This window comes from Labrus bergylta, chromosome 19, assembly GCF_963930695.1.
Source record: "Labrus bergylta chromosome 19, fLabBer1.1, whole genome shotgun sequence".
Lineage (NCBI taxonomy): Eukaryota > Metazoa > Chordata > Actinopteri > Labriformes > Labridae > Labrus > Labrus bergylta.
The window spans coordinates 9,876,846-9,896,630 of NC_089213.1; the positions used below are offsets into that span (position 1 = coordinate 9,876,846).

At 44.1% G+C, this 19,785-nt stretch overlaps 1 protein-coding gene across 3 annotated transcripts in view; it reads left to right on the forward strand.

The window, feature by feature from the left end:
• arid1ab (AT-rich interactive domain 1Ab) overlaps window positions 1-19,785 on the forward strand; it is a 65,532-nt gene that overhangs the window by 29,391 nt on the left and 16,356 nt on the right. For all 3 annotated transcript variants that reach the window (XM_020638018.3, XM_065947837.1, XM_065947838.1), the window contains exons 3-5: window positions 1,553-2,263; window positions 2,966-3,082; window positions 19,489-19,729. In XM_020638018.3, coding sequence (XP_020493674.2) covers window positions 1,553-2,263; window positions 2,966-3,082; window positions 19,489-19,729 — 1,069 coding nt within the window. The remainder of the gene's footprint in view (window positions 1-1,552; window positions 2,264-2,965; window positions 3,083-19,488; window positions 19,730-19,785) is intronic.

Sequence of the window (19,785 nt, forward strand, 5' to 3'; positions counted from 1 at the left end):
CCACAATACAGCCACTTCACATTGTTTTAAATGTCTTTACTATCTCTTATGTTCTTTGAATTCTGGAGTAGCTGAGAACCTCCCAGAACAACACGTGGCTTTTTTTTTTCCCTTACCTCTTCTCTTTTGATTACTGTGTTCCCTCACAAGGTCAGGGTTTTCTCCTTCTATGCTCCTTGAGGGTAATGAAACGCAAACGCTGTATTGAAAGGCTTTCTGCGCGTAGGATCGGTTTGGAATATGAATAGATTCATACTGAAGTTCAAGGAGACGAAGTCAAAACTCAATTTTTATTTTGCACGGCTGTAATTTAAAGCGATGCGCCGCTGAATACCTGCACTTAGATGCTTTTCTCTTGTGCTTTGACTGATCAGTTTATAGAAAGAAACACACTCCTCTCTCTTGCACACACACACGCACGCACGCACACACATGCACGCACACACACACGGAACAGTTGTCTTTCCCTTTTTAATCTCTGAGTAAGAAGACGAGAGTCTCTGATCACACCGCTGAGAGTGAACGGAAACTAAATCAAAGAGGTGACTTATTTGGTTATTTTTCTGTATACTTTTACACTTTTCAGAAGGGATCCTGTCAGCGCAGACTGTCGGGATAGTAAACCTGTAGTAAAATCTGAGTTTGAATTGGAAAAAGCCACAAGTGTTCATGTGTAATTCAGTTGAACTGTGTTATTTATTCTCTTATCTTGCTGGTCTTCCTAAGACTGGACAATATGGTAGAAAACATAATCATGATCCCTATTTTCTAAATAGATCATTATAGATATCTATAAGGATATCTGCTTTGGGTTATGTTGCCTGTTTCAGGAGAATCCCAGTAACGAAGGAAGCCTGAAGAAACCAGTGGGTTATTTTTCAAACTTAAGAATAGTGTTAATGTATTGGCTCCCACACATTGTTTTGAGGCTGTGATATTTTTAGTAAGTAAATAATAATTAAAACCTGTTAAGACAGCTTCAGATTAAATAAACAGTGTTTCTCCTATGCTCTTCTGCATATGGGACATCAGGAGGGGCTGTGAGCCAAGCTGCCATTTATAGTCTGATAACAGTCTTAAGTTTTTTAGGTTAAGATTATTTTCGGCGTTACCGTCCTCTCCAAAACAAACCAACCCATAGACCAACCCCTCTTGCGGCTCTTCACAAGCTACTAGCTGAGCTGCTGCTTACTTTAATTCAGTTTGTTGCTCTCTTTGACTTCCGGACGTCTGATGAAAAAATGCAAAGGGTTATAACATACAGCTGATGGGAACAGAAGATATAAAAAGTGAAAGCAATACGGTTTAATGTCCAGCTGACAAAAAATGCAGGATAAGTGATGTCCCGTTTATTTCTGCTGTGTGATAGGCTCTCAAATCTGTCCATATCAACAAACAAATTAGGAAGTTTATCATCAATGTCAACAACTTGTTTTATCACATTATAGTGCAAATGGCTTGACTGTCCAGCCAAGTGCTTCCCCTCTTAACAGAGTAACTATTGTAGATTAAGACTTTTATGAACAATAAGTCTTTCTGTCTTCATATCTAGATGCCGGCATATGGGCAACAGGGACCGGGTAGCTATGGACAGCAGAGCCAGGGCTTTTATGGTCAGCATGGCGCTCCCCCTCACGCTGGCCAACAGCAGCCTACGTACCCTGGCCAACCCCAGGGCAGCTCCGGAACTCCTTACCCCCAGCAGGGCCACCCTACACAACCTGCGGGTCAACATGGGCAGTCAGGAGCTCCATACCAACAATCCCAAGGTCCCCACGGCCCCGCTCCAGGTCAGCCTCCCTACACCCAGCCCCCACAGTCTCAGCCAGGACAGCCGCCGTATGTCCCTCCCCAGCAGCAGCAACCTCCCCAGCAGCAGCAGGGGCCAGGTCCTCAAAGTCAGCAAGGCCCACAGGGCCAGCCTGGCTACCCACAACCCTCTGGACCAGGCCAGCCACCGCCGCAGCAAACCCCACAACAACAACAACAACAGCAGCAGCAGCAGCAGCAGCAGCAGCAGCAAGGGCCCCAACAACCACAGCAGCAACAGCAACAACCAGGAGGTCCACCTCCTCAGGCCCAGCAACCTCCAGGCCATGGCCAGCAGGGTCAACCATCACCTTATTCCCAGACACCCCCCCTGCAACAGCAACAACAACAGCAACAACAGCAACAACAACAACAACAGCAGCAGCAACAACAACAACAGCAACAACAACAGCAGCAACAGTCACCATATCAGAGGTTTCCACCTCCTCCGCAGGTAATGTCTCCACACAGAACACACTTGGCACACATATGCCTCATTTCAACTGCATACTATGGCTCAACCGACTCGGGTCATTTCTTCTTGTGGTTTATAGGTAGAAGTTGTAGATCGTACTAATAGGTATCACCTCAGACAGGGTCCCAGGCAAGTTGTGACAGCACTAAAATGTCTCTATATTTATCTATTTACTAAAAATAAATCACTCATACAGACGTAGACGTGCGTTTAGATGCAATGCTAATACAAAGGTATCCATAACCGTTCCAGTTCATGCCCCCTTACAGTGTAAATAAAACTAAACGTTGAAGGTGCTTCACAAAGAAATGACCTTGAGCCTCTATTTTCCTCTTGCTTAAACTATTAAGCAGCTTAAGGAGGTTCTTAATAAACATTTGAAGGCATTGAGGGTTAACTTGTTGCTTCATTATTAGTTAGATTATTGGGGAATTGAAGAGTCCTCAGAAGAATAGCAGAAAACAAGATTATAAATCCAAATATGAGCTACTTAGGCAAAGAGCTCACTTTTAACAGTCCATCACTCACAGACATGCCCTTCAGTCAGTATTCAAATCATAATTACCAATGGCACTTTGTTCTGTGTTTGTCCAGTCCAGTGATGATGTATTATCTGTGTCGTTGTACCTATTTACATGTGTGGTATCTATTTTAATATCTCCTTCTTGTTTTCATAATCAGGAACTCTCCCAGGATTCCTTCAGCTCCCAGTCCAGCGCTCCTCCTTCCAACCAGCCCATGGCTTCCAACAAGAGCAGTCAGGAAGACAGCATGCAGGGCCGGCCATCCAGTCTGCCGGTGAGCCTCCTGTCTCTACCTTTTAACATCCGACTTGTGCATATTGTGATATATTATGGTAGACTTACCAACAGGAAATTTCTTCTACAGCGAGTAATTCTTTTATTGAAAGCATACTTAAATTTATTTGAATTTGGGAGGTCCAATAATTTCTCAAATGTAAGCCAGCTAGCGTGTGAAAGAACCACTTCAACAGAGAGTGTCCAACTGAAAGTGTCATTACAGTCACCCTATTTGCCTTTAGTCTGCAGAGGCTGATCATTTGACTAGAACATACTTTCCAGCAGTACTCTTTCATGTTTGGTCTTAATCTGTTCATTCAAACTATTTCTTACATATTGAAGGCAAACCTCTCCCAGGCTTGGACTTAAAACGGCTTAGTTTGAAAGAAACTTAAATTGTAAGTAGTGTTGTAGTCAAGACCACACTAAACAAGACCAAGACATCCCCTAGACCAGAGTGCTCTAAGACCGAGACAAGACCAAGACCACGGCAGGGCGAGACCGAGTCAAGACCAAGACCATAAATATCAATTTAAAAAATCATCATCTTGTGTTCAGGGAGCGTGTCACTTACTTAGACCATAACACCGGGAAGGTTGCGGCCATAACCAGAGGATGAAAAAATCTAGTTTTGAATGAATTTGAGTTATTTTCTTATTTTAGAAAGGACCGTTTTCCTTCTCAGGGCAGTAATGGAAACATAGCCTGTCAGTTTTGGACTTACTGGTTTAAAATCCAGAATCTACACAGTCTGAGACCGAGACAAGACCGAGTAAAAATGCTTTCGATTCCGAGATAAGACCTTAAAAAAGTGGACTGGAGACTGTTCTTGAGACCAAGACTGATTTCGAGTCCTACAACACTGGTAACACACTCTAATGTCAATTTTCAACTACGATGAAGGACGACTAAAGGGTCGGAAGTCTTTGAGAAACTCGTGTTCCAAATTCTAGATTGGATTTAAAGTTCATGTGGCATCCGAACAGGATATTTAGCTTACTGATCTTTAAGTTTTTGTAGTTTGACTTGAGCACTCTGTGAGTAAAAATACATAAAAAATGTAGAATACATGTTGAATTTTTAAACCAACTGTGCAAATAATTAGCTACCAAAAAGTTGAATCTTTCACAGAATGTGATGGACATATTTGTCTGAGCTTTAGCTACCGTGAGCATTGCATGCTCAAAAGTAGGATCAATATTCAGTACTTTGGACTGCTGACTCTGGTGGATTCTCAGTCAGTAATTTCACAGCCTTGTCAACAGAAAGCTGTAAACAAAGCTGACTGCTAGGTGAGACACAAGTCTGCATTTTCAGAAAAAAAAACCCATCTTATTCTAGCCTGAAGTTAGTTTGCAAAAACAGCAATGTGTATGACCAAGTATTAGAATATTAATGACAGTATTGATTGACATTTGTGGGTGAGCTTGTCTTCTAATTAGAGTCTGATTTTAAAACTAAAAATAATTCAGCCAATACCGATGTTGATACAAAAATAATCTGAAGGCTGCTCACAAATATGTGAGAGTTTTCAACATTAATATAGATTGTCATGTCTGTTGTGAACCCTTACCTGATAAGCCTTTTCTTCACGTTTCTTCCTTGAATGCTATTGCTTCTGGGTCATCTCGCCAGGGGAAATGATCCAAAAACACTTTTCATATTGGCACATATGGGATAGTTTATATGCCGATGATGCATCCGTGAAAGGCCCATCAACAGATGATGCAGCACTCTGATATATTGGTCGGGCTCTACTTTTAATTGTAACAGACAAAACTGGAGTAAAAATCAGAGTTACGACTTCCATCTTTTGATTTCCTCTTCAACACACACAGAGTACACAACAACTGCTGATGCCAACACTGAGTTCACGTCAGCTCAAGCAGTTCAGGTTTCTACAGATGTGTTTTAAAAAAAAACCCTGAGAGGGCAGAAAAAAAAACAGATTTCTTGCCAGGAAGAGGATTGTTGAAAGTGAAGCAAATCGGGCTCCTGGTAGCCCTCTGGCTAAGATAAAGGTGAGAGAACCCCCCTCCCCCCCCACCACCACCACCACCTCTCCTCTCCTCACCCCCCCCCATCTTCCAGTTAAAGAGGTGTCTCTCTGTAACACGTTGCAGTTTCCATGGCACTGTTTATAGGTCAGACTGCGGAGCTAACCTCATTCTGGGCCTCAGGGAAGGAGAGTGAGAAATGAGATCATTAATGAGAGAGAATGAAAGTGAGAGAGCGAAGTCGGCAGCGAGGGGAGGGTGAAGGGGGGGGGGGGGGGGGGGGGGGGATTAAGGGGAGTGCAAGCAAATAACTTCAAATAGTGTGAGTGATTGGCTGGAGTGGGAGACGCTGAGAGGGAGGTGGAGGGATGAGAGGTAGCGCTGTCTATGCCAGTAGGGGGATGCCCTCAGGATGTGTTTCCCTCCTCTTTTATTTATTTCTCTTATTTATTTATACATCTCTCTGCGGGCTCCACCATTGGCCGAGCAGGCCAGGCCAGGTCTATTTTTATTTATTTCCCTCAGACTTGTAGGGGATTCCCTATCGGTGCTTTGTGATTGGTTGTGCCAGCCTGTAATCCTGTTAAGGTCGAGATTAGAGTAACTTTCTACTCCTCCTTCCTTTTCTTCCCCTCTGCACCCCTGTGGGAAGTCTACATGACATTTTTGTGCAGATTGGACCATGCTGGATGAGAGTGTTCTTTTAAAACAGCCGACTTCAATCTAACAGGTGTTATGTGTAGATATGCATGCACCAGTGCTATTGGTGGCACCTGGTAATACAGGAAGTTGAATTACCAAACTTGCATGGCACAAACAGTTTTATATGTATGTTAAGAGTAAACCATGTTTATGGGATTAAATATAACTTTGTGTTCTCTGAAGTAGCAGCATGGTTCATTGTCAGAGCATCATTCCTGTGCTGTAGTACCTCCTGTATAGAATTACCTGAGTCATCAAAAGTTGGCATTCGATGCCAAAGTTTGCACTGGTCGCTTGGCCACATACTTCCCTCAAATTCAGAGGAGACAAAAGACTTACAAGCTGAAAAGCTTTAAATAAAAACTATCTGTGCTCAAGCCTTTGGAGCCCCTATAACTCAGACTTGTTGAGATGCGTCTGACCCTGCTTCAGTTTGAAAACTCCAGGTTGGTGTGCTTTTTTTAAATTTTTATAGACAGATAACAGACGGACAGTTTGTATGCAGATGTTCTGAAAAGCTGATGCAAACACTCACTTACAGGGTGCTATCATTCATTCATAATGATCATGTAACACACAGAAACTCGAGAAGTCTGATCGGGCTTTAAACACAAAATGTAGACGTCGTAATGGTTGTTGGTGCATTTTCCCTGAGGGGTCAAAAAAAAAAAAAAACTCAGATGAACAAAATGAGGACGTGCAGAAGCCAAATTTGCATGCAGGTGTGTTAGAAGTCGTTGTTGAAAAGCCATATTAGTAATGATGGAAATGTTTTTACTCATTTGACAGATATCAACCCTCCAGAACTTTTTGGTCCGATTTGGTTCGCCCATTAGTGTTTTTTTCCCCCGCAATTGGTAAAGTTCTATTTATCTTTTATTTATCTAATCAGGCTAAGTTGTTGCGCACATTGTTTTAATAGCATATCAAATTTTGCTACTTTTGGTACTGTAACACAGATGTTAAATTGACGGTGTGGAAAAAGTCCATCACCATGAAAACGAGGTTTAACTTATCTCCATGCTCATTGTATAAACAGAAAGCAAGTGATGCACAAATATGCACTTGTATCGTTTAAAAGCAGGGTAGATGCAGTCTCTTCTGAGACGGATTCAGGGAGGTGTTCATACCTGTACCTGTTGTGCACCTCCGCTAAGAAGAAGGGGGGGGTGTTGGGTATTCTGATCTGAACTCAAGTTTCATGTTAAGCAGAGAGGTATATTCTTAAAATCATAATCCAGCCGACAAAATACTGAGCGCAGAATACAGCTCGTCAGGTTTAATTTGACGTTAAGGTTTTTTATTTTGTTAAGAACGTGCGGAGATTTGCACAGGCGCCTTTGTCTTAATCTGGCTCGGAACGCGTTTGAATCCCGATCCAACGGCGGCTGAGAGGTAAGCACTATTTAGCTACTTTAGTAGCTTTCACACAGAGCCAACCAGACATCACCTCATCCAGAGCACAGATGGGTCTGTTTGAGCCAGGTGCGAAAAGCCCAGCGTCTGTTAGGCCGCTGTTGAGGTGGGAATAAAGGAGTACAGGAGGCTCAGCGCCTGCTGGAAGGTGCAGGTAGGAAAGCAACAGTCAGATTGAGAAACAGGGCTGTGGATAGAGGAGGAGGAGGAGGAGGAGGAGGAGGAGGAAGCAGGGAGGGAAAACACAGGCAGCCATGGTGGAACTAGCTGAGCAGGTTGAGCTGGTTCCTGGCTCCAGGACATACATGCACAGTTTAACTGTTGAGTATTAACAACACTGACGGTTTCCTGCAACTGATGTTGTCTTCATAGAAATATCCTTACACTTGAACAGTGTAGTCATGTAGCGGATGAGAATCTAAAACGACTTGCAGTGAGTACAGCACAATAAGCAACACACAAGCTGGAGAGTAGTTGCCTTTGTGGTTTTCAAATATTTCCTGTGACCTAATAACATAAATGTCATTTCCCTTTAGAAAAGGAAAGAGATAAGAAATGGTAATGAAAGAGATTTATTTGGAATTTCCATATCAAATGTGTAACGTTATTAACTACACGCATCTGTAGTATCTAATGAAAGGAGCTCTTCATGACGAGTACTTTAGGGCTAATGAGAGAATGTCTTTTGACGGGCTCTCTGATGGGCATTCACAAATTGAAAACCAAACCTTATGACGTCAAAGAAGTGTCACCAGGTTGATTTAAAATTTGGCCTTGAGACGCTAAATTCTTGTATAAAACTGACTTTAGAGATTTGACGAGTTGAGTTTGAAAAATGTGAACATTTTGGTGGCAGTAAAAGTCAAAATGTGAGGTCAGATTAAAAGGGAGAGCACTTTTTTTTTGGCATGGTGTAAATAATTCTAGAGTAAGTGAGTGGACAGGAATAGAGAGATATATGTGCTGCTTGGTAGAAATCATAGACGTTGGATTCAAGTCAACATGAGAAAGACGGATGCGTGCCGCTTTTCCGAGTTTCCTGCAAACTGACATGATGTTGATAATACATCATCTAAAGAATCCATTCCAAAAAAGAAGTGTGCATGTCTCGAGCTGCTTATAGGTCTTTTTTATTTGCCTGCTTTTATCTGTATATTGATGATGTTATCTCTGCATTAAACAACTTTACTGCAGTCAGTGTGTTACTTCCTGAACAGAAGGCTCTCTATTTTAAATTTTAACATTATTTATTTAATTTGTCACCCTCACAAGTAAGACAAGTGCATACTAAATTAACCCCTCTATGACCAAACTAGTGCTTTACGTGCGATGTAGAGATGGGGATCGAAACCTGATTCTGCATTTTTTAAACCTAAAAATGAAAAACATTAGATCTTATGGATACTGCTGTTGAGTCTCCTGAGTCCTGTAACCCAAGTGTGTCATTTGAATCCAATCACTGTTTCACAAACATACATCGATTGTCTAATTGAGGTTTTTTTTTTTTTTTTTTTTTTAAATCAAATTGAATTGCCAGACAGCAAACACTTCAGCACTGTGAATCAAGTGGAACCAAAAGGCAGCACCTTTGATTGTCAGGTTGAAAAAAAAAAAACCTCTGTCATCTCTGGCTGCTGCTGCAGGACAGTCATCCTCCTCCTCCACTCAAAGCAGCCGCGGTGAGCACACCCAAACTTTGTAGCAAGTCATCCAATGTTGAAACGAGCAGGATAAAAGCTAGGTGGCTAGCTAAACAAAGTAACACAAGGAAACATTATGATGTTTTTCAGGTTGGGTCAGTACAATGAATATTACACAAAGATTAAAATCACATCAGTATGAAGTGTTAAAATGTAACAAAGAATATTTTATTTTCAGCAAGAACCTTGAATAAATAAATATTTATGTAGAGATTTATTCTGTAGCGATATAAAATACATTTACTACTGCTAAAACCATTGTTGTCCTAAAAATAAGAAATGATCAAAAGTGGTATGGATAAAGACTCGGATCATTACGGTATTCATAAGGTTATCAATATCATTAAATAAAAATCAATAAAAATGATCAACCCCCATCCCTAGTGCTGCTCAGCTATTTGTATACAACCGCCCGATGGAGTTTTTAGTCATGCAAAAAACTCCTTTCCTTTGGGTTGAGCTGCACGTGTGAACACAAACTTAAGAAATCCCCCCTCCCCTGACTTTACCTGTTTTTTTTTTTCCCCCTGCCATCCAGTAGTAAAGTTTCAGACTGAAATCGGGTGAGCTGATGCGTGACCGCAGCAGGGGAACTGTTCAGGAATATTTCCCGTTGGCTGCCGGTGTTATCTTGGCTTATGTACTGACGTTGCTTAATGGGGTTTTCTGCCTCACTGATTGAGCTTGACCACTCGTTTGTTTGATACTGCAAATATGTCCCAATTACACCTGGCACAGATATACTAAGGCAAAAAAAATCTGTTGCTACAGAGTCAGACTCATCTGACGTCCTTTTTTACATTATGTTAAGTCATGACAGTGACAGTTTTGCGTTGTGAGGAGCATTTTGTTAGCGGGCACTCAGTTAGAATTTAGGCTTTCATTTGAGAAAAGGATGCAGATTAATATCCAGCATCTTTATTTGGGGATCTAAAAGTTTTCCTTAATTTTAAAAATAAGGTCCCAGCAGGAGGTCATATATATTTCTACAGTGAGCCCACCTACTCCATTGTGTTCCCAGCAGACCCTTTACAGGCTTAGCTGTCACTGTCTGGCTTTGAAAGTGTCTGGAAGTGACATTTCCTCTCCATGTCAACTCATGAGAATAACCACCGGACCACCACTTTCCCCTCCCTCCCTGCCACCTTCTCTTTTCTCTTCCTTAAAATCTCCTTGTTCGCTCCCACATCTTTTGTACACCCCTTTCTCCGCCGTGGGCCTAATCCCACTCAGGACCGCCCACCGGTTGTGATGCTCCTCTTTTCTGATGTGTTTGAATGTGCTCCAGCCTCGAGAGGAAGGTCACATGTTGGTCACACACTCGAGCTTGAGTTTGTTTTTGCACTCCTCCTGTTTCCCCTTGGCTTTTCCAAATAATAAGGGTTTCATCTGGAGGGCTTTTATCTTGAAGGGAGGGCTAAGGCTTGACTTCATTTCTGCATATTTGCCCGTTAACAATGCTGTGATGGAGTAGATTTGAGATCTTTTATTTATCATACTTAAAATTCTTTAGTATAATTAGTGGTAGGTAAGTGGCCTCTAATGGGAGTATTTAGTAATGATTTAAGTCATAAACTATTCTCCCATGTTTTTTTCTTTGGTCCTAGTTTTCCACCTTTAAATCTACCACAACGTTGCTTCCTATTAGACCCCACCCTTTGTATGAATTCAATCTCATCCAGCTCAGGGACCACCCACATTACAACAACACCCCCCTCCTTTTAATGACCTTTAATGCTATGTACCAAGCCTCCTGATCTGGAACTGAGGGATCCTTCAGCCCTGGTGCCGATCAACTATGAGTACCCCCCTCCTGCAATCCTCGCTCCCTGCTCAGCCCAGCCCCGCTCTGCTCTCCTCCTGCAGCTAAGCTTGTTTTTGCGACATAGCTCTGGAGCAATCAGCCTGACAAGGCCGGCCCACTTTTTTTTTTTTTTTTTCCTCTACCCAACCCAACCCCCTCCTTGCCTTTTTAAATATTACACTGTTTTTTGCTGCATTTCTCTCCTTCTCTCTGTTTTTTTATATATATTTTAGTCTCCCGTTCCTCTTTCTATCTGAATTCTCTTTCGCTCTTGTGCCCTCCTCCCCCCTCCTCCTCCTCAACCTCCTCTTCTTCCCTTCCTCGCTCTCTCTCCTCTCTCAGTAAATCAGCTTTCATAACGCTGTGCAGCACAGCCTTGTTTTGCGAGGCTCTGACGCTGATGGTATTCAGAGTCCGGGGCCGGTTTCCTGTTGCTATTCTGGGGCCCTTGCTTCCTGTGTAGACATGTCTTATTCAGATTCCAGGGTGCCTCTCACTCGCTCTCGCTCTCACCCTCCCCTACCCTTCTCCCTCCTCTGAGCTCGTCTGTTTCTCTCCCCCGCTCCCTCTTGCTCTCACCCTTTTTCTTTCCCCTCTATGTGATTTTTAATTAATGTACTTGAGAAAATTCAATCTGCTGACAAAGTGTGTTGTTTTGCGTTTGCTTCAGTGAATTGTTTCTCAGCTCTGCTCAAACCCTGAGCCCTGTTTTTGCTCTTGTGAGCTCACACACACTCGCACACACACGCACATACAGAGCACTCTCCCTCTCCCTTTTTCGCTCTCTCCACTCGCTCACACACTCTCACACTCTCCCATGCCCCTCCCCTCTGCCTCCATTTCTGCTGGGCTGAGCTAGTTTTGCAGCACAAAGACTGTGGCTGACTGCAGCACTGTCTGTGCTCTCCCGCTCTCGCTGGAACAAGCTGCTGAGCCTGGATGGATGAAACCGGCCCCGCAATGAAATTAACTCTCACTCTATGAAATAAACTCTATATTATTTCTCCCTCCTCTCCCCTGTTAATTCTCTGCTGCTTGCTTTGGTAGCGCCCTCTAGACCTGCTTTATGTGTGTGTGAGTGTGACAGGAGGAGGGGAGGGGCGCTGCTGCTCTGGAGAACAGGCGGACTGGCTGTAGCGGTCTGGAGTCCCCCTCCCTCCCTCCACCTCACCCCGAGGCCCCTCCAGCCCTCTCGCCCTCTGTATCCCAGCACCCCTCACCTCGGGCTGGGCAGCTGCCTGTCTTACTCGGGCATCTGTGTGCTGCCTTGGGACTCCCTGCTACTATTGTGATCTCTACAAAAGGCCCCCCACGCACACACCATCTCCCCATTATTCACAGCAATCAGACCGACCCCCCCCCCCCCTCCACCGCCTCCCTTCAACTATCTACACACAGACTGCAGCAGTGTTTGTGTGCCTCACACACCCCCTTTTTGTCCCCCCCCCCTCACCCCACAGAGAGAAACTCAATTAGGCAAATGTGGAGCGTTTAAAAAAGAACTCCCTACTCATTGATTAAGATTCATAGTTGGCCTTTATTTTCTTTAAGGACTACAAACCCACAGGAATGTTAAAGCAGAGCAGTATTGATCAGCGTCAAATGTAATGTATTTTTTATGCTTCAGCAGAATGAGACTGGTTTTCTGCTGGTTCACTCCTTCATCTTGTACTTTTTTCTTTTTTTTTTTTTTTTTTGGGCCGTGTTATTATCCTCCCCACGTGGCTGCGGGTGATAAAGCAGCAGTGTAATGGTGATCTCTGGGGAGCTGGAGGTAGTAGACATTGTGTCTGTGGCACTGATACTCCAGACAAGATATCCAACCCCAGGAGGGTGATCCCAGGCTCAGAGCACGGTGTCACCCAGCGTGACGACGACATTGTTGCCTACATCTTGGAGAAATGAAACAACAGAACCGACACGTTTGAATTTCATCGACTGAGTGGTTTTTTGTTTTTTTTAACAATCACCTCAACAGTCGAACTCTGCGTCATCATGTGGATTTGGTCAGAGTTGTTCGGTGCACCTATACGTGACTCTGACCGTGTATAGAGAGTTTTTTCGTCAGCCTGTGCTGTATTTGAAACCCTGTAATGGCTGCTGCTGCTGTATGAAGCAGGGGCCTGCTTGCTTCTCCTCCTCTCTCCAGTTCTTCCCTCATAGTGGGATGGGAGTGCCCCCTTATGGTTGAGCTCAGCCCTGCAAACCTGGAGCTGGGGCTGTAGCTGCCTCTTTCTAGGCCTTCTGTGGACTTCCAAGAAGCTCCTTGTAGCTTCAGGATGCAGGTGGGACGCTGTAGGAGGGTGATTGAGAGAGCAGGAACTCCCACCTGTCTGTATTTTTATCTAACACCTGAACATGCTTCAGTCTCATGAAACTGGAGTCAGAACAGGTGGTTTTAGAGACTTGACAGGCAAGATTTTGGTTTGACTGAACAGCTGAAGACTGTCTGTCATCTGTGCATGCGGATAGAAGCACTTTGATTGTCGCCTGCAGATGATGTGCGACAGAGAAACCGCAGTCAGAGGCTGAGCTGAGAGAACGAGAATAGAAGACCCCCTTTTAGAAAATGTGCAGAGAAAAATTTCACTTGATCTTAAGCTTTAAAAGGGAAGAGATGACTTTTCCCATGACCCTGTTTCAGATATCAAAAGCCCACTTTGCCCTGAATGAATGAGTGTTAAAAGCGCAGCGCTGAAGTGTTCTCACTGACGAGATCGACGGCGTATAAACATAAACACGAGGGGGATCGGAAAAAAGACGGCGAGGAAGTTCAAGGTCTGCTTGTTTTGTGTATGTCCACTCTTCTTGTCTCCCAGGCATCCTCAGCGTAAAGGAACCGTAGGCTGTAATTAAAGCAGTGGTGGAGCGGGAGCGGGGGGTGGGGTGGGGTGGAAGGGAGTAAGGGGGGAGGAACCCGGCTTTGGTGCGTCTGCGTTTCCTGTAACAATGACAGGCTGCTTCTTTTGTAGAAGCTGACTGCACCGTGACCCTGCCAGGCTCACAGGGAGGCTGCCTAGAGAGAGAGAGAGAGAGAGGGAGAGAGAGACAGACAGAGGGATGGCAGCTACATGGGGGGAGGGAGGGAGACTGTGTCAGCTCTAATGTGTCACCCACGTGGATCACAGTAACCATGGCAGCCCTTGAGATGCAACTATTTTTCTTCCTCCTCCTCTCCCCCCCCCCCCCCTTTTTTTTTTTTTTTTTTTTTTTTTACTCCTGAGCTATCACCTCACCACAGAAGGATGTGTGAGCATGTGTCTGGAGTGAGTGAGTGAGTGAGTGAGCTTTTTTCCCTTTTCTTTTTTTTTTTTCCCCTCCTCCTCCCCCCCCCCCTCCTGTATATTGTGTTCAGCATCTGGAGGCCTGAGAATGAGGAAGCCTGCCAACTCGGCGGCGGTCGGTGAAACCCTGAGGTATGAGAATGACAGAAGACTGGGTCAGGGAGAGTGTGTGACTGAGGGATGAACTCTGCACCCCGCCTCGCCTCTCCTCCTCACCCTGCCCTCCCCTCTTACCACCACTACCAGCAGATCTAGTTACACTATCAGCCAGGGTCACACAATCCAGATACGTTTCATTATCTGGAGTCGCTTCTTCTTCTGTCTGTTTCTCATAACCTACGCAAAAAAAAAAAAGAGAGAAGAAGAAGAAGAAAAAGAAATCGGCTGGCTTGGCAGACTAATGGCTCTGGTCGGGGTTGATTGATTCAGTGAAGTAATCTGCAAATGGAATACATTAGAGGAGAGCGGGGCAGATGACTCAGAGACAGCACACTCACAGTGAGAGTGGAGAATATGGGAATAATAGGAATAGTAAAGACTTTCTGCCTTTTTTTTTTGTACAAATATAACAAATAACTGCATTTTTTTTTTTTAAAGGATTTAAACTGAACTATTTACTCCAGACGTCGTTCAAACCTTGAATTTTTTTGCCTCTCTTCCGGCTGACAACATTACAAACACTGTTCTGCAGCTTTCTCTTAGCTCTGAAGTTCCATGTTAGGCAGTGCTGTGAAAAACACAAAATGGCTGCCACAGAGAGGAGCTTGGAGCTCCACAGAAAATAGCTGCAGCTCTCTGCTTCTCTCCACAACACAGCTCACATAGCTCCCCCCTTTTTTTTTCCTGCATGTAGAAAAACGCCGTGTTGTTGTGTGTACTCGTGTTATCAGCCGCTTTAATTGTCGTGCTTTTAATACTGCTCCCTCTGAGCTCCCTCTTATACACCCCACCCCCTCCACACACGCTCGCACACCCTTACTCCAACTGTCCCTCAACTCCTCCTCATGCCTGATCCATGGCCCCTTCATCATTCACCCTCTAATGATGAGCGTGTTGAAATAGCAGAGCCACAGCAGCATCCGTATCACAAACCTCCCCCTTCCCCTTCCCCTCCTCCACCTCCCCTCCTCCCCCTCCCCCTCCCTTCCTCTTCCTCTCCTCTCGCTGTCCAGCTTGTGCAGTCAGCAGAACAGGCTGGTGCTGTGCAGTATTGAGTTGGGAAAAATCAATGACTGCAGAGTGGGAGTAGGTTGGAGCTTGTGTGTTTGAATGTGTGTGTGTGTGTGTGTGTTTGTTCGCGTGTGTGTGTGTGTGTACATGATGTTTCTGCTTACCCAGGCTAAGGGATCAGAGCTGTCAGTTGCCAGATACTTACTAAGAGTTCGGCCTCCATGCTGCATACATGCAGCCTATTTGGCATGTGGATACGTGCATGTGTTTGTTGATTTCCTTGTTTTTTTTAGTAAAGGTTAAGTTGCCAAAATGTTTGATACCGCCTTTCTTTAAACATGTTTTTGTTGCGTATGTATTTGTGCAATTAGACCGAGTGCAGGTGGTTGCTTGAAAATAACAAATCAACCAATATTTGGTGCTCCACACTAATATTCCTGTTGCCATGGTATCCAAACAGGTAGTGTTATAGCTCTCGTTTATTTTTACTCCTCACCTGAGTGCCCTAGTAAATACCAGTGTGCATCATCCGGAATAAATATTGTAATTTAGTTTAGTCATAGGACATCCTATCCAAAATTGTTTTGTGTTGCTGCTGTGTTAAAAATGTAACCTCAAACCACGCCTAGTTTAACGCAATATGAAAAAGATTTCTTCAAAACCTAATTTAACAACAACAGCTACACCTTTCCAAACTTCCGAAGTATGCCAGCATTTAACAGGGCTTTGATTTTAGGGGATTTTCCAACCTGAGAAGTTAACCCACTGCACTTTAATTTAGTTAGGGTGTTCTACTCAAACTCAACCTGCAAATTTTGGAGGGAAAAAATGGCCATAAGCCTGCTTGGCTATTTGTTATAATTTGCCGTGCTGCATGTTTACTCCAAAGTAATATGAGCATGTCTGCAAACGACACAGGTGTGTTGCAAGTTGTGATGCACCGTTGGATTGGTTGAACGTTGGTATCGGCCTATCTGCAAATAATGTGGAAGCCGTTGTCGGTCTGTTGTGTTGCATCGATATAAAGCGTTTAATTCAACTGCTGAACCAGAGAAGAGGCTGTTATTGGACAGAAGAAGTTGCCTGTTAGACAAACCCTGAATTGTTTCAACGGTGAAATGTGAAATACATTTTCAGGCAACATTGGGGTCGCATCGTCTCTGGGAAAGACGTTTTTTTTTTTAAATCTTAGGATTTGGTTTAGTTTCTGATTTTCCTAAACGGTGCATCTCGAGGTAGAAGGGTTACAAGTATGAGGACTTCTTCATGGGCACTGAAACACAAAAACTGCAGGTTATATTTGTGAGGTTAAAATGTTGACGTGCAGCACCCTGCTGAACATTTTCCTGCTTTTTTGCCCTTTGCCTTGCACATGCCTGATTGAATCAAATGTTTAAGTCAAAGAAGAACTTCAAGTCTTATTCAACCTTGGACTTTTTTTCCACACATATTTTATTCATGTCTTTTTATTAACCTAGAAAATTACAGAGAGCGATTGGAGAGAGATGGAATAAAAGAGAGGGAGGTTAGCTTCCACAACAGACTTTACCCACATCAGTAATTTACCCGTACAGAACTCATCAGCTTCACAGAAGAGGAAGTCCTCTCCCAGGTAACCTTAATCGGAAATCTGTTGGCCTCACCAAGAGCCTTCAAATGTCCTTTTCCCTAGAGATGCGTGATTTTGATAGCCCATCATTTCTGATAAGATTGGAGGATACGTTCAAAAAGAACGAACAATTTGCTGAAGTACTCAATGGACGTTTTTAGATCGTTTTTTCATTTTTGAAGAAGTTGAACTGTGACCAAAAATGTGATCTTCATTTAGCTTATAACATTCCTCAAATTCTTATTTTGAAGGCTGCTGTCTGGGTTTTCTTTTTCCGTCTGTCGATCTGCCTTTTGGCCAAAGGTTGTGTGCATGTTATGTAGTCGTCGACAGGGACCCCCCTGCTAGAATGCGACTCCCTGAAGTAACTCGAGGAATTAACCCCTGACCTTTTTGCCCTGTGGTCTGAGCATGGATCTCTGCAGAATGTTTGTGTAGCTGCTGCTGAGGTGGTCATCTTGGTGGCCTGCCCCGGTGCCTTCAGATCGAGCGCTCTCTCGTCAGATGACCGGTCTTGTGATGTCTTGAGTGGATGCGGGGCGGTGCTGGGTGGGAAGAGGGGGGGACTCGGGTCAGCTGACGATGCTGGCTTCTGGAAAAAGGATCCGTCATGGTTGTTTAAGCAAGGAATGTCATGCTGTTTGATCTCTGCTCTCTGCTCCTGAGCATTAGGATCTCGGCGCTCTCTGTTGTTCACACCATGTTGCTTTGCCGTGTTCTGACCCGATTTTACATCTCTGAACATTGATTGGGAATCATCCAATGAAACTCTCAATTATTCTCAAACATAAAACCCTCCTGCTGTGTTTTGCATGGTTTAGTAGATTCCACATTTCCCGTGTGGGTCAGAAAGGGCCGGCGTTTGTGCAGCCAGGAAGAGATGGAGGGAGCAGGGTGGGGGAGGATTGGGAGGGTTGAGTTCTGAATCAGCGTTCTCCTCCTGTCACTCCCTCTGGGGTTCCTCCATCAGGTCATGTCCCAAAAATAGCAACGGGCGCTGTTTCAAGTGCAAAACCGCCGGCTTCGGGGCTGCAGCCAGCCTGTGAGTGTGAGATTTCTATGGGAATAGTTGGCCACCTTCCAATGAGTGTTTTTTTTTTCCCTCCCTCCCTCCCTCCCTCTCATTTTTTTTCCCTCCCTTGATGTGACTGGCAGATGAGCTTGCATTTCTGAGCGAGCACATGGGCTGCACGTGAGTGGCCAGTGTGTAAACATTCACCTTCTCACAAACATAATCATCGCCGGCTGCCTCGCTACCTTCCCGCCCGCCCGCCTGTCTGTCTTTGTGTCACAGCCAGCGAAGCTCGGTAACAACACCACATGGCATCAGAGCCGGTGCCCAGCACCAATTATTTCTACCGCTTCCCCAGATGACTTGCTTCAAATATTTTTTTTTTTCCCTCCACTTTCTCTTTGCACGCTGAACAAACGGTGTCCTCCTTGCCAAGATGGATCATTATCAGCGTTAAAGGAGTGATTTAAAAAAAAAAAAAAGACGTAAAAATAGTTCACTGTACCTGAGTGTTTGTTTGTCACATGATAAGGCTGGCAGGCTTGCATGAGAGAGTAACAGACACCGCAGTGATGGCAAAGATTTCTGCAAGGCTTCAGAGGCCATATGGATGTCTGCTCTCTGGATTTGACTTCCCTTGACTTTGACATGACTCTGAAACAAAATGTACTTCTTCGATAAAAGCACATTCTGGAAAAAATGATTGTCCTGCATTTGTTGTTATGTATCAGGTTTCCACTTCATCATAATCAGATCTTCCTCAGAGGACTGATATGTTTCTTTTTCTTTAATTCTCTCTTTTTGTTTTATGGACAGAAATGTATATCACTGCACTGGAAAAAACAACAGCTTCATTTCTTCTGCAGTACTCAGTTTTTTTTAGGATAATTACAACTTTAGTACAATGTGAGGGACGTAAAGTGTATGGGCTGTACATAGGAGTGATTAAAACGTATCAGGCTGGGACTCAAGATGAGGAAAAGTGAAACAAAAGTTAATGAGGGTCCAAATAATCTTAGTCCAAAGTCAAACAAAACATCCTTCTGAAGATGTCGATTTGATGAAGTGATTTGTTCTGAAAAATTATAATTGTCAGTCCATACCTGTTTTTAAGGGTGTTCAGGAAGCAACCAGTACCTTAGTCATGGCTGTTTTTGCAAGCAGAAATCAAAATGCTAAACAAGTATATATCTGTGCACCTTGCCTTAAAATCTACTTGCACAAATCTACATGCACTCTCCAGAAAACATGCCGGTGGTTGTCGTTCTGAAATCCAAAACTGTCTCCAACATTTAGCATCTCTTCCTGCAAAATGTGCTTTCTGCTTTTGGCTCGAAAAAGAACCAAAGCAAACACTTCCACTCAAGTTCACAGCACATTTGACGTGAGAGTTGGTGCATTTCAACGGAAGTTTCCACATGTCTTACCAGCCTGAAAATGTTTCTCATTATTAAAAAAACTGGCACATCGATTTACTACAGGGTTCGGGGATTAGTTTTAAGGCGAAATCTATGTTTGAAGCTTTGCTCTTTGCAAAGCAGTTAGCTATTACTCAAGCAATTTGTCAGCCAAACAATGTGCCAAAAATATCACTTCCATTCTGTTTAAAGTCAATTGTTTATTTCTTTCAATGACAGAAAATCAATGATGTCTCAAAGATGTCACTCTTCAATTTTTCATCACTAAGCCATGTTTCCCTTCTTGTTCCAGGATCTGTCGGGCTCCATCGATGACCTCCCCACCGGTACAGAGGGCGCTCTGAGCCCCGGCGTCAGCACCTCAGGGGTGTCCAGCAGTCAGGGTGAGCAGAGCAATCCTGCCCAATCGCCCTTCTCTCCGCACACGTCGCCCCACCTGCCGGGCATTCGCGGGCCCTCGCCATCACCTGTGGGGTCCCCTGCCAGCGTCACCCCATCCCGCACCGGCCCTCTGTCCCCTGCTGCTGTGCCAGGTAACCACAGAGCACTTACTGAGCTTGAGAAATAAGCGTTTATTTACCAGTATATT